This window comes from Thunnus maccoyii, chromosome 24 (assembly GCF_910596095.1).
Source record: "Thunnus maccoyii chromosome 24, fThuMac1.1, whole genome shotgun sequence".
In the NCBI taxonomy this organism is placed as follows: domain Eukaryota; kingdom Metazoa; phylum Chordata; class Actinopteri; order Scombriformes; family Scombridae; genus Thunnus; species Thunnus maccoyii.
Window position 1 is genome coordinate 3803528 of NC_056556.1, and position 14498 is coordinate 3818025.

The 14498-nt window shown below is 39.8% G+C and overlaps 2 protein-coding genes and 1 long non-coding RNA gene across 4 annotated transcripts in view; 2 read left to right on the forward strand and 1 right to left on the reverse strand.

The window, feature by feature from the left end:
• Positions 1 to 4740, forward strand: part of aox6 (aldehyde oxidase 6) — a 21662-nt gene extending 16922 nt beyond the window's left edge. The window contains exons 31-35 of the mRNA XM_042405397.1: positions 1248 to 1362; positions 1453 to 1518; positions 2584 to 2772; positions 3169 to 3336; positions 4354 to 4740. Of these exons, the coding sequence (XP_042261331.1) occupies positions 1248 to 1362; positions 1453 to 1518; positions 2584 to 2772; positions 3169 to 3336; positions 4354 to 4404 (589 nt within the window). The 3' untranslated portion in view covers positions 4405 to 4740. The remainder of the gene's footprint in view (positions 1 to 1247; positions 1363 to 1452; positions 1519 to 2583; positions 2773 to 3168; positions 3337 to 4353) is intronic.
• Positions 4711 to 14498, reverse strand: part of aox5 (aldehyde oxidase 5) — an 18980-nt gene continuing 9192 nt past the window's right edge. Inside the window, exons 16-36 of the mRNA XM_042405396.1 lie at positions 14176 to 14338; positions 14004 to 14093; positions 12553 to 12722; positions 12176 to 12302; positions 11499 to 11621; positions 11278 to 11374; positions 11074 to 11198; positions 10849 to 10982; positions 10645 to 10732; positions 10199 to 10285; positions 9534 to 9725; positions 8921 to 9151; positions 8594 to 8689; positions 8374 to 8502; positions 7605 to 7679; positions 7449 to 7501; positions 7155 to 7269; positions 6515 to 6580; positions 5847 to 6035; positions 5602 to 5769; positions 4711 to 4904 (exon numbers count right to left, since the gene is read on the reverse strand). Of these exons, the coding sequence (XP_042261330.1) occupies positions 4854 to 4904; positions 5602 to 5769; positions 5847 to 6035; positions 6515 to 6580; positions 7155 to 7269; positions 7449 to 7501; positions 7605 to 7679; positions 8374 to 8502; positions 8594 to 8689; positions 8921 to 9151; positions 9534 to 9725; positions 10199 to 10285; positions 10645 to 10732; positions 10849 to 10982; positions 11074 to 11198; positions 11278 to 11374; positions 11499 to 11621; positions 12176 to 12302; positions 12553 to 12722; positions 14004 to 14093; positions 14176 to 14338 (2569 nt within the window). The 3' untranslated portion in view covers positions 4711 to 4853. The remainder of the gene's footprint in view (positions 4905 to 5601; positions 5770 to 5846; positions 6036 to 6514; positions 6581 to 7154; positions 7270 to 7448; positions 7502 to 7604; positions 7680 to 8373; positions 8503 to 8593; positions 8690 to 8920; positions 9152 to 9533; positions 9726 to 10198; positions 10286 to 10644; positions 10733 to 10848; positions 10983 to 11073; positions 11199 to 11277; positions 11375 to 11498; positions 11622 to 12175; positions 12303 to 12552; positions 12723 to 14003; positions 14094 to 14175; positions 14339 to 14498) is intronic.
• LOC121892372 lies at positions 6494 to 8907 on the forward strand. Of its 2 annotated transcripts, XR_006094397.1 has the most exons (5): positions 6494 to 6828; positions 7124 to 7257; positions 7618 to 7795; positions 8358 to 8505; positions 8651 to 8907. It is a non-coding gene; the product is annotated as an uncharacterized LOC121892372 (long non-coding RNA). The 2 variants fall into 2 exon arrangements; XR_006094396.1 differs by lacking the exon at positions 7618 to 7795.

Genomic DNA, 14498 nt, shown 5'->3' on the forward strand with positions numbered 1-14498 from the left:
AAAAATACAAAATACAAAACTACACACAGCACATCACATAAACCCACCATGTCAATTAGAACTTTTTGTCAATTTAAATCAAGACCATAGATGGAGTTTAGACTCAATGGTCACACAGCTGATTGGTCTTAAGTAGGTTTTTTAATTTGGCCTTGAATGTATTGATTGAACTACAGTTCTTACTTCCGTAAGGCTGTGATGTCACAACTACATGCTCAGCGTTTTCCCCCCGCTCCTCCAACACGACCCTCTGCCCCTCCTGAAAGAAGCAAAATATGTTTATTTATGTTACATACCTAATTTATGTGCACTCGTTTCAGGTCTTTACTGCGGTTTCGCTGTCTATTATGGTCGTGCTAGTTTCTCTCCTAGTCGTTGGATGTCAGGAAGCAAAAGTGTCATCGCACAGCCTTCTAAAGGTTGGATAACATTATCCTCAGTGGTGGCCATCACAATTTACCAGTTAGTCCTGGTTTTACCTAGATACAGCAGGCAGCAATCCATTACCTGTGGTTGGCCTGGATGTACGTCACTCAGAAAACAGCCAATCAGAAGAGAGAGGCACTGATCAGACACAAAACAGCCCGTTTCAGGCCAAGTGAGACAGAGAGGCTGCATCCATGACTTGTACAGCTTTAACTAGGTGCTTTTTGACCATAAAGACATTGAGATGTTTGTAAATAGAACACAAAAGTTAAAATATTAAACTGGGAAAAAGGCATAATATGACGTCTTTAAAGTTCTTTAAAATACAGCCGAAGCTTTTCCTGGTTTGATAGATGTGAAAGGTATTAAATGTACCGAAATAATCATTTAAGACAAAAGGCAAAATGTTATTGAGATAACAATAAATGAATTTAACAATCTGAAGTTTATTCATTTGGAACAGTGGCTCTCAAAGTGGGGTCCAGGGACCCTCAGGCGTCCTTGAGGGGTTTCCAGGGGGTCTCCAGCAAAAAGGGAAACAAATTATTTTCACTATAATTCATCCATCTATAAGTAACACAATGACAGGATGTATGACTGTTTTGGTCATGGGTTTCATGCACTTTCTGTAATAAAACATCTAAAATCTTATCAGACACTGAGAAGACCAGGTCCCTGCATCCTTACACACAATACAAACATCTCTGTAGTTGATAAATCTTTTGCAGTTTGTATTGTGACAATGGAACGATAAATACATAATCTAAGGCTGAAATTAAAGAAATCAAGTAACCATGCCAGCTTCCTCTGTGTGTCCTCAGAGGTCCAGATCTTTACATGGACTGGGAGAAGATGGAGGGTCAGCCTTACGCTTACTTCACATATGGAGTGTGCTGCTGCGAGGTGGAGCTGGACTGCCTCACAGGAGACTACAGGGTCAGAACTGAACATCTTCATCTTAACTCTGAACATCAGTGGAGTGGAAATTTCACAGTTTGGGATAATAATGTTTTTCGGTCCTCGTAGACGGTGAGGACAGACATCGTGGTCGACATCGGCAGAAGTGTGAACCCCTCAGTGGACATCGGCCAGGTGATTCTCTTCTTATCACACTTTGCTGTCAACTATAAGACAGAAATAGAAAAATATCTGGTATGTCTTTATTTCACAGCTACTATAGCTACTAGAGCAGGGGTGTCAAATGTAATGTAATGTAAAATAAATGTAACTACTCCTTAATGTTAAATAACTCTGAATGTATTACTTTTGATACATTGGGTTATGAAACCCACATTACTCCATCAATCAACGATCAAACTATCCAAGAGAATAAAGAAAAATGACATCAAACACAAGTTATGACATTAACTTTGTTCAAAACTTTTTTTGTCATAGTTGAGAGGGGCAGAATATTTTTTGGCGATATTTTTTGGCATATTTAGCTCCATGTTTAGTGTCAAAAAGCCAACGTAGATTGTACTCTTTGACCACAGACGCCGCCTCATAACACAAAAGACGTACCGGTTTTTTCTCCTTGAAGCACAAACATGTTTTCTCCTTTCCGTCTTTCTTGAAACTGCCTTCCGTCTGCATCAGTTTTTCTCTTTCTGGACATTTCGGGGTCATTATTTTATATTTCTCAATTCCACTTGTTGGGAAAATAGCGGCGGGATACCGTCACTTCCTGGGTAACATAATCGGCATGCATTGTGGGAAATGTAGTTTTCGGGGGGGGGGGGGGTTAAGGTCACCTGAAAAAAAATGTTCTGTGTAATTGTAAAGGCAACATGCAATTCAATCTGTCTAAAATATAAATGAATATTTACGTGGTTTAAAACAGATTTTCAAGGACATTTTCTGGAAATCAACGATTTCTGATACAATTCAGCTTCTACATTATTTTTCTCTCTTAAAAGCTCATTCAAAGGATGTGTAATACTATGTGTAATATCTCAGAATATTATCTCTAATTCAGGAAACTTCCTCAGAAAATATTAAGAAATTTTCTATTTTCTTTGCTTGCTCCTCTTTTTTGTGTAAAACTAAGAAGTATTTTGTGATTCTATAGAGAAAGATGCCAAATTTTTGCTTTTTTTTTTTGTTTGTTTTGTTTGCTTACTTCTCCTTCCATCCTTGTATCCTCCCTGCGTGTCTCAGATCGAAGGAGCGTTCATGCAGGGTTTGGGTCTCTACACTCTGGAGGAGTTGAAGTTTTCACCTTCGGGGCTTCTGTACACTCGAGGTCCGTCACAATATAAGATCCCCGCTGTCTGCGATGTGCCGCTCCGCTTCAACGTCTATCTGCTCTCAGACTCAAACAACCCCCACGCCATCTACTCCTCAAAGGTCAGAGGTCACAATGTACAGATAGACACCTTTTTAATTTACTGAATTTATGTGTTTTTGTGTTTCTTTATATCTTTGTTTTTTCTTGTCAGCTAGTTAAAAAACAGAGAAGACAAACTTTTCAGTCTTCCCAAAGCATCTCCTGGTTTAATTTTTGTAATATTTAAAGATGAATTGTAAGTTTCTAAGTATGTTAATGAAGTGAGCAATTTAGTGCAAATTTGTATGAAGATTAACTCATTATTTTTACATGTTCATATGATAAAAGTACTAGAAATCGTTCATTAAACAATGCTTTTTTAAGATTTAGTCTTCAAAGAGCGTCCCCTGATTCCTACTGTGTTGACATCGATCCACACAACAAGTAATGTTCCCCATGATCCTTTGTCTGTGCAGGGTATCGGAGAACCCATCCTCTTCTTGGGCAGTTCAGTGTTCTTCGCCATCAAAGACGCTGTGGCGGCGGCTCGCTCAGAATCCGGTCTAGTCGGCCCGTTTTCCCTGGACAGCCCCGCAACGGCGGAGAGAGCCTGTCTGGCCTGTGCCTCCCCGTTCACTCAGAAGGTAAAAATACTGATCAGACAATAACCGAGGTGTTATTTGATATCTTATTGTTTTATCTTGCCTCATTGTTACCCATTTGTGAGAGTAAACCAGACTAAAGTAGCTCATTAAACTAAAGAAAACATAAAAACGTAACGTCTATTAAAGGTAGAATCAGCAATTTTAATCGAATACACTTTTTGTCAGCGAATGTCTCCTCACAGTCGCTGTCGGCGTTCATACACAGCTATGTCTCTGTAAATGGTCATCTAAACACAGTGGCTCGGAGCAAGCTGCACAACGCTATTCCAGCTAATCAGCAGCAGGGGGCGTTGGTGCTCATGCACAGGACAGGAAGACGTCTGTCTGTGTGAGGACATGACAGTCTCCCGTTGTTGAGTGGTGGTTTGAGAGCTGGCGAACGGCCAGTTCACATAGAAAGTGTTTTCTCACAAAACAGATTCGTTTCCATTTTATTAAGTGTATCAATCCACACTGAATCTGAGTCTGTTTCTGTCACATTTAGTGAAGCATAATCTGAGCATACAGCTGTTTAAATCACACAAACATCCTGCTGTATATATATATATGTGTTTTCAACTTTTTAACCGTACGAATCAATAAATACAAACACTGTCGGTTTCCTCCTGAGGAGCCGACATGCCAACTATTTCGGTTCAGTAAATTTCTGCCGTCCGTCAGCCTCTTGAAGGCAGTTTGTCCGGCCGCTGTCCTCTCAGCTCCTGACAGACGACACAGACGCTGAACGCAGGTCGAGAGAGAAGTGGGGAGGCTGCAGAGAGGCGGAGAGTGTGGATGGACTGTTGTGATAAAGTGCGAGAGGTGACTCTACAGCTGATGCATCGCTCTGGATTCCACCATATTTCTCTTTTGGTTGTTGCCATGGCAATGCGTGTCCATGAATTAAGGGAGCAGTGAAGGGAGAGTTATATTTGTTATATCATATTAAAAATGATCAACATAAATGTATAAACTTTTGTTAATGTTTTTTTATTTCTTGTTTTATTTTGTTTCCAGATTCCAGCCGGCAAACCAGGATCTTTCAAACCGTGGGCCTTAAACATCTAAAACTGACACTGTGTACTTTAATTCAAACAAAATACAACTAGACTGAATGTGAACTGATGTATAATTAAAATGATCACTATCACACTTATTTTACTGACACTATAAAATGTCTTTATATGTCCAATTCCAAGAAAAAAGTCCTATATTGCACATTTATTCTCTTTTTCAACCATGTATGATGTGAAATTAATATCTTATGACCTCTTGAAATCACAGAACCTTTAAATGTTTTTTTGCTTGTGCGTTTGTCTTAAAATATCACTGTTTTCAATAAGGGAAGAATAAATAATGAAACTGTTTATTGTATACGTTTAATAAATCAGTGTTTACTCTGTATATGTACTGAGAAATCATATCTGTCCATCGTATCTTCTGAACAAAGACCTGAAGTGTCACAGTAGAGTCATAGCGTGTGTAAACTAACGCAGATCTTTCTCCTTGTGGGCCGATCAGACATCGATGCACCACGGCGGCGAAGTCCCGTCTGTCGGAGATGAGGCCTGCAAGAGCGACGGGATGTGCTGTTAATCAGGTGTTTCACAGGAAGAGGTTTGGCTTGTTGTACAGCCATTTTATATTTTTTATTAATGTTTATATTTGATCAGAAGCAGAAACTGATGAAATAGGCAACATATGCAGTAACAGGTCAGCTGTCTCAACAAAGCTGTACATACAGTTGATGGTTAATTTGTCTGGTTCTCACTAGAAACTATTTTGCCTTAATAATTTAGTTTCTTACCTCAATTTAACGTATCTGACAGGTGGAAGCTAGCATCAAAATTGAACATCAGTGTGTTTGGAGCCTTCAAATAGTTTTCATGTGATTATAACAACTTTCAAATCAAACTTTCATTGCATAAGAGATTCCCCTTCAACAGCAGACTTTTGTGAGACTTTGGCCTAAACAAAAGACTGTTTACTTTGCCACAGTTACCTTTACATTAGCAGACACATGTGTTTTCATCTCTTTTTGTCATCTTGTTGTTCGACATGTTATCAGTATTAACAGTTATCAGTTTCCCAGTGGATGTTAAAGTATTTGTGACACTGCGAAACTCCAAACAGAGTCAAAATTGGCGTGTTTGAAGAGACAAAATGACAGTTTTGAGAGCTGATGATTTTAAACAGCCTGTGAAAACATGTCAAATCTGACTTTGTTTGAGATATGCTACTAAACAAGGATGGCAGGCTTCGTACCATCTGAGTGAACTGGTCCTGACAGGCCATGCGGATCCTTACAGCTGTAGCGGGGGAGCTCAGAGGGAAAGTTTCCCCGAGTCCTCTCTCTCTGCGTGCGGCAGCGATGGCCGCCTTGATGGCGAAGAAAACGGTGGAGCCGAAGAAGACTGGAGGCTCTCCGATACCCTGGAGCAACAAGACAAATTCAAGATTTTTCAGGACCTATCTGCTGAAAATGAATCAAGTGGAATACAGAACAATACCTTGGACAGGTAGATGGCGTGGGGGTTTTCTGCGTTAGCCAGCAGGTGAACGTTGAGCTCAGCCGGGACGTCGCTGAGTGCCGGCACCTTGTACTGAGACGGACCTCTGGTCATCAAGACTCCGTTCGTAGAGAACTGCAGCTCCTCGATGGTGTAAAGGCCGACACCCTGAACGAAGCCTCCCTCCACCTGGTGAACACCACGCACAGATATGATTTATACATAAAAGCTATTATAAAGCTTAATTTAGCTATAAAACACATCTGCCCTGGTCCTAAAGTTCAACACTTCTAAAAGATTTGACAAGTAAAGGCTTTGTTACCTCATATCTCATTAAAATCTATAAAATTCCCCCAAAATATGTGGTAGTCAAACATCAGAATCAGATGCTTTTTAGCAGAAGAAAATAGAAAAGCCAGATGGTTTTGGGGATCAACAAGTCTTCAGGTAATATAGTTTTGGATGATCTTTATTGTTTGCTTTTTACAAGGTGACAGTTTTATACTTGGGTTGAAGAAAAAGTCACGTAAGGACATTTGAAAGCCAAGATGTTTTGCATCAAATTTGAAATGTATCTGTGTAAATGAAATATTTTCAAACAGAGCTTGACAGCTTGATGACTTTTGGGGTTTCACACTTGTTAGTCTGTAGGGAAATGTACTGTTAACCTGTCCAATGTCCAAAGCAGGATTGATGCTTTTCCCAACATCCATCACGATGTCCGTCCGGATGTTCTGCAACAAACAAACAGTTCACTTTGCTCGTAAAGGACAAGTTTGTCTAATTACCATCAAACAACATTTACGAGAGGTTATAAAAGTTCCTTATTTTAAAGGTTAATGAGAAAGAAGCCAAATAAATCGGTTTTGTCCCAGTTCTCATCCCTTAACCTTTCCCCCTGTTTTGTAGTCGCCTTCCTCTCTTGTGTTTATCATCAGAAGCAAAGACATTGTATAAGAGAGCAGCAACAACACTGTGAAAGGTCTTTTTCTCTCTTTTTGTGTGAAATAGCTGATAGTTTAATGTTGCAATCACTGTATTCTACTTGTGGTTTAACCATTAACTTAATCTTGTCCAGCTGGTTTCAGTATCAAGCTAGTCCACAACTATTTTTAATTTTTTCTTTATCTTGAGCCATTAACATGTTTGGATTCCTAAATACGTAGTTAAGTTTTACATTCATGTTTACAAATGATCAGAAGGAGGAATGTTGATGGCAAAAGAGAGAAAAAAAGACTTTTTTTAACCTTCTGACATTTTTTTTTTCCTTCATACAGTACATCTATAATTTGTAAAGAGTAAAAGTACTTTGTGATCCCCGGTGAGACAGTCGATCTCCACTTCAGAGCAGCAGGCGCCGTAGGTGAAGTAGTAGTACGCATGACCTTCACCCTTCTCCCAGTCCACATCGGTGGGTGGTCCCCTGCAACACACACACAGCCACTACATTTACACAGACAGTCATATTTTGATATAAACACGATTAATAAGTAAATTATTCACTTTAAGAAACATAAAATATGAACTGGTAGTTGTTTGAACCAAGATGCAGGACAATAGAGGACAAAACTACATTATTATGAACAAATACAGTTTACATACATGAAGAAACCAGTTGCAGATAAGCTGATCTTCTGGAAGAAAGCTTCATTAACCTGCGGGAGGAAAATCAGTCATTCTTGTTTAAAGATATTAAAACATTTATGATGAAATAAATTGTTGTTTTGATAAACGTGCAAAAAAACCAAAAACACTTACCCATTGCTTCCAGGTGTTTTGGGGATTTCTTTCCATCAGTGGCTGCAGGCGCCTCATCAGCTTCTCACAAGCATCCTGAGAGGAGAAATCAATCAATCAATCAATTATTAGTCACGCTTTATTTATAAAGCACCTTTCATACAAGTCGAATGAGAAACTGCTTCATAACTGACTGACAAACACACAGGATGGTAAATATGGACACCGAGATACAAGTAAGATACCAAAATTAAAAAAAGGTGACGGTAAAATGTAAATAGAATAAATAAACAATAATAAAAGCAAACAATAAAAGACACAAGTCAACATAAAATTATGAAATTATAAAACGCTACATAGAATAAATAGATTACAATTAAACAGTAAAATGTTAAAAAAGAAAAGCAAAATCAGACTTGTATAATAAATACAACACATCAAAATTTGTTTGGATCATGTTTATAGGATTCATTGACATTGAGGATTCAAACTAACAGAATAACATTCAGTTATTCAAATTAAGCAAGTTTGTTCCTGAATATAAATGTGAAAAATAACAATGCCTTCACATATAAGGGATCTATTTAGCTTCATCTAATTAAGTTTAATCAATAACTTCATTTATGTTGCACCTTTTGTTCAAAGATGTCACCCACAGTTATTTACATATGGGGTTAAAATGAATAAATATCAAGCAGTAAAGCAATAAAATATTTTAAACTCTTGTAGGATAAAGCTGCCTAAATACCCCTCTGACCAAAAACATTTCTTTAGAAAAAGGCAGATGAACCTTGACAGCCATGCCCACGGCGTCGGTACCGAAGGAAGCAGCTGACGGTGCTGCGTTGGGGACGTTTCCTGTACTCGTCTCCTTGATGAAGATGGAGGACATGGGGACCTCCAGGACTCGGCTCGCTATCTGGTAACACGAGCGCAGTTGAACTGAGTTAATTTCTTTACATCAACCAAAGAAAAACAGGTGAGACTCTTGAAAGCCTTAATGACCTCACCTGTATGACCTTGGTGTTGAAGCCCTGACCCATCTCCGTTCCTCCATGTGTCACCAGCACCGAGCCGTCTTTGTAGATGTTCACCAGCGCTGCACCCTGGACAAAGCAAATGATCAGCATGTTCCTTAAATGATCAATCACAAGACAAGTTTCATGTGCATAAAGCTCCACTTTAACTGGGTATCCAGCTCTGTAAAAGTGGTTTGTTTGTAAATACTCCTTTACAACTCCTTTATCTCTATGAATAAGCTAAATATTGATGTCTGGGTTATGAATATGGCACATTGAATGAGAATTTATACCTACAGACTAAACCAAACTGCTCACCTGGTTGTAGAAACCTTTGGAGAAGCCGACACCGAACTTCTGCGGGACGGCAGCGATGCCTCTCTTCTTCCAGCGGTTGGAGGAGTTGAAGAGTCGGACGGCTCGGAGTCGATCCCGGCAGTCGGCCTTCTCTAGACACTGGTCCCAGCAGCGGACCATGTCGGTGGGGCAGAAGGGCTGCTTGTAGTGGGTGTAGCACTCCTCCTCCCTGTACATGTTGATATCTCTGACCTGGCGGGAAGTGTCAAAGCAACCAGTTTACTGATTTTTGTGTTGATATTATGAAGGTTTCCTGTACTGCTACTGGTTGTACTGCAATGGATTTGATACCAGTTGTAAGATTTAACCTGATTACTGTTATAAAGTTAAACTTTTATTCCTTTTGGAGTGTAATTTTAGCCTTGAAATATGGGTATGTTGTTTTTCTAAATGCCAGATCCCAGTCTCATTTCTTGTAATATTCACTTACTTGTTTTTCAGGAACAATAATGAACAATAATGCTTTTCAAAAAAGTGACAGGAGCTCTGGTGACTCCAAACATAAGACTGATAAACTGATTCCTCTCTTGTGTAAACACCAGAAGCCCTGTATGACATGCTGGTGACCTCTGACCTGTTCGGGAGGAAGGCCACAGCGAACAGCCACCTCGTGCAGGACGCTCTCAATCACCGTCAGACCCTGAGGTCCGCCGAAGCCCCGGAAAGCCGTGTAGGACGGCAGGTAGGTTTTACACACCACGCCGTGACCTCGCAGGTTGGGGATCTTGTAGCCGTTGTCCATGTGGAGGATCGCTTTGTCCATGATCTGAAAAACATGCAGTTTACAAAGCATTCAATTTTTTTTTTTCCATCTTCCCTTAATGGATATTTTGTTAGGAAACTTTCCAACATTTGGAAAATTGGACACTTAGGCTACTCTACAAGGTCAAAGTTCAATTTATTCACCTATAAAATTATGTTAATTACTTTGCCTCCATCCTTATTGAAATTACAAACCTGATTACAAAATGTATGAATATAATGATATTGAAATAAATCTAAGAAATAAAGCTCATGATCTTAATATCTCAGATAAAAAATTTGACATCATTAAATGTCTTTTGTCTGATAATAATAAAATAATAAATATCAAAACAGAAATGCCCTTTTTTGAATGTAGCTCATCAGGCAAGGGCTAACACTAACTACTAACTAACATGGTAAACGTTACACACCGAAGCATCTGTGATATTTCTAAGACTGTTCATGTAACAGAAACTAATGTCTCTGTTCACTTACGAATGCCGACTCGTCCAGCGTACATCCTCCGTTGCTGTAGTAAGTGATGTCTGCCGCTACAACGGTGCCGTCGTCGTTGTATCCGACCTGGAGGATACAACAACGAGGAGGACAGTTGAAATCCAGCTGCCTTATTTGTTCAAGTTACTGAGCTGCAGTTTCCTTAGGTTTCATAAATTGCTAAATAGTCCTGATTACTATTTTCAAATAACTTAATTTTCAATTAAATAAAAGCTGAAACAGAAAATCAAGTGTATACAGTGCTGTTCAAGTCTACTATTCTGCTCTGTTGCACCTGTAACCACACCCACTAGTGATGTCACGATGTACCGACACACCCTGGGGTACACTTCTACATCACTGCAGCAAGGTGAGAAGTTAAACTGAAGTTGTACTTAAAGGAGGGGATTTAGAAGATGTGAGTGATTTTTGCATAAACACGACACCTTGTACTTCCCGAGGAACGGGTGTCTGCCGCCGGTGATCAGCATGTCATCTCCTCGCTCCAGACAGCAGCGTACAGCCCTCCCAGTCCTTAAAGATAAAACCGTATTTCACAAATCAGAGAGATCCTCCGATGTCGATTTGGTTTCAGTCAGAAAGCGTTTATGTTCCACATATTGATGAGGCCAAACAGGCTTTGTTCTTACTTGTGTGCGGCGACTGCAGTGATAGCAGACAAGGAGGCGATCTTCATGACTTTGCCTCCGAACCCTCCGCCCAGCCTCTTCACATGGCAGGTGATCTTGTTGGAGTCAATGCCCAGCGCCATGCCGACCAGCTCCTAGTGCAGGGAAACAAAACTAGCCAATCAGTCGTTTTCCTTAAAGTGCACGGGATTGGACTAAAACCACTAGTAAAGGTCTTTCTCTGACCTGAGTGAAGGCACCGTGCTGAGTAGCGACATACAAATCCATCTCTTCGTTCTCTCCTCTGGGAACAGCGATCAGTCCCTGAGTCTCCATGTAGAAATGCTCCTGACCGCCCATATAGAGCTCATCTGCAGACAGCATAACATATGAAACTATAAAGAGCCAGAACATTTTAGCTTTATATACATTCATGTGAACATCGTTTACCCTCCAGAATATGCTCAGCGTTGTTCAAGGCTTCGTCCACGTCACCTCTCTCCACCTTCCTCTTGGGCTCAAAGTAAGACTCGTGCTTTATGGCATCCTTGAGGATAAAAACAAGCCATTTCATTGTCTTTACAAACACCCAAAAATGAAATATTGACTGTAACTCTTAGCTTCTCTTCATTTCTATCCCCAGTTTGGAACCAAGAGTTTGGTCGTGGTACCTCTATGGTGAAGAAGACGGGCTGGAGGTCCTGGTAGGTGACCTGGACCTTCTCAGCTGCTCTTCTGGCCTGTTCTCTGCTCTCCGCCACCACGGCACCGATGATCTGACCGACGCAAAGCACCTGCAGACACACCAGATGGCGTTAACGTAGAAACAGCAAAGAAAAAACAGATTTTTCCTCCAAAAACCCCCAAAAACAGCATTTAGATACTGCTGAAATCTACTGAAAATGATAATAAAACATGAAGACTTGTGTGGATTAGATTGAAATATTGTTTAATGGCTAACGTTGGTTTTATTTGGTGGTGGGAGTAATCCTACATTACATATATTAAGGACAATTATTTTCATAATTGATACATGTGTTGATTTTTTTTAATAAATTGAATAGATTAATCAATTACTTAAATGTCAGAAAATTATGAAGCACCCAGATTGACCAAAATGATGAGAAACTGAAATATTTGGCATTAATTATCAGCTTTGTTGACTATTGAGTATCTCTTTATCGACTAATTGATTGAAGAAAAATCAATTAAAGTCAAGAAAAGAAAATTTGCACAGAATGTTTTTGATTCGTCACTTCAGTTTTAAAATATTGGCATCATCCTTTATGAAACATCTGATAACTTCTTCTGGACATTGCTGTGATGTTTGACCAGGAGTTTAAAATACTTCTTCTTCTGCAAACAGTTCCTCGGGGTTGTTGAACCAGAGTCTACGATTCGTCCCGGGAACGTCTCCGGCGGAGACGAAGGTGACCACGCCGGGCATCTTCAGGGCAGCTGACGCTTCGATGTTGCTGGTTTATGAGGAGAGACACAACAGCGATGGTTAGATAAGTGTTTGTTTACATCACAGTGGAAGTATTTTTAGCTGAATAAATGACCAAACTGATTAATTTTTGCCTGCCAGAGCAGAGTTAATTAATGATTGGTTGGTGGCAGCTGTTCCTCTAGCTTGTGATCCTCTAATATGGCCACCAGGGAGTGTTACATCACCTTTTATCAGAGCAGTAAAACTTCCCTGGAAACTAGTGAACTGACACTTACATGATTTTTGCATGGGCTCTGGTGCTCGTCACCATGACGATGAAGAGCTCTCCCTGGACTGGCGGCAAGTCATCGTAGTACTTGGCTTCACCAGTGGCCTGCTGGAAGGCAGACTGATGCATGCTGGGACGGCCGACCGGGTCAGCAGAGGGCTGGGCCTTTGATACAAGCTGTGGGACGGCGGAAACAACACAGTCTGACGGTCTGATTTGTTTGATCAGATAAATGAATGCCACAGAGACAGGAGTGTTACGTGGAGCTAATGAGGCACAGAGGAGTTTTTGTTGGAGTCTGTTTCAGCATCAGTTCGGCGGTTGCGAGGACACACAGGCACAGAGAAAGTGTGAAAATAGGTACCACACATAATGTAGGTTACCATCCAAACCCCTGTTGGCATGACGATAGGCTGAATGCTGAATTATACTCAGTTTCAAGATAAAATGAATGATAAATGAAAGACAGACGACATGAGTTACCATCTGAAAAAACAAAAGCTGCAAAAAGATAAGAACAAGAACACATTTTAAAACCAATTATATGATATACTTGTTTCAGTTGAAAAGAAAAGCTGGAAATTATATTCTTCAGTTTGTCAAAAAGACAAAAATGGAAGAATTAAAATAATTATTTTAAGGAAAATACACCTATTCATCTCATGCTGAGAGTCAGACTTTTAACACCACTCTCATGTTTATATGCTAAATACGAAGCTAAAGCCAGGAGATGCTTATCTTAGCTTTGCATAAAGACTGGAAACAAGGAGACACAGCTAGCCTGGCTCTGTCAAAGGTAAAGAAATTTGCCTACCAACACATCTAAAGCTCCCTAATTAACACATTATATGTTGTTTAATCTGCACAAAAACTGAAATGTAAAAATGACACGTTGTGAAAAGACATATACACCCCTCTTAAAACCACAAATTGGTTTTATACTTGGGTTTTCGTACGGTTTTGCTAGCTAAGTTAACTGTTTTTAGTGTACACATATGAGAGTGGTGGTAACTTTTCCATCTAAGTATCAGCAAGAAAGCAAATAAACTTATAAACTTATCCTTTAAAGCATGTAGAAACATTAAATGTTTAAAGTTAACAAAACCTACCTGAAAAAAAGAACATTTTGATTTAATTGGTTTAAGGATAAGATGATTTTTGGGCTAAACTGGCCACAATGGACTCAGATTCAGCCAATAAAGTCCAAAAAAAATCCTAAACTGTGTGCTTGTATAACTTATTTATGTATCATTAGACAACAGAAAAAGTCTCAAAAACAAAAATATCAAGAGAAATGACGATAGTTAAAGAGTTCTTTAATAAAAAATACTTTTAATGCTCAATACCCGGGTTCCTCTGGTCAGTTTATGTCATTTATTGAAGCTCTCCAAGATGAGCCTAGTATGAAATGCTCTATACGTGATCTGTGTAGAGATGATCTGTGGCGTGAGTGCCAACCTGGAAGGACTGATGACCCTGAGGCACTTCATTCTCAAAGGGCTTGAGCGCGCTGAGATACTCCAGAGGAAGATCAACATCCGAAACATCCTACAAAGTATTCAAATGAACAGTTACTATTGTAACAATGATCTAATAATTCATAATTGGTCAGTATTGATAGTTTGCTGACTCTGCCTCTCATCTCCAGGACGACTTGCATGTAGAACTTGAAGAAGAAGCTGATGGCGAGGGTTTTGCGGTACTCTGCCTTCCCTCCGTGGATCGTTGGGGAAACGTCCACGTTTTCTTTCAGGAAGCGGCAGGCTTCAGAGAAGAGGTCCTCCCCCCACGACCTGGACGACATCAGGGTTAGATCTGTTACAGCCCTGCATGTTCTGCAGTGGATTTACTGAAGGTAGATGAGTCAAAATATCATCAGTACACAGATCTAAAGGTGTGATCACACCCAAATTTCGTTGATTTAATGGTACAAAACATAGCAGAAACATATTT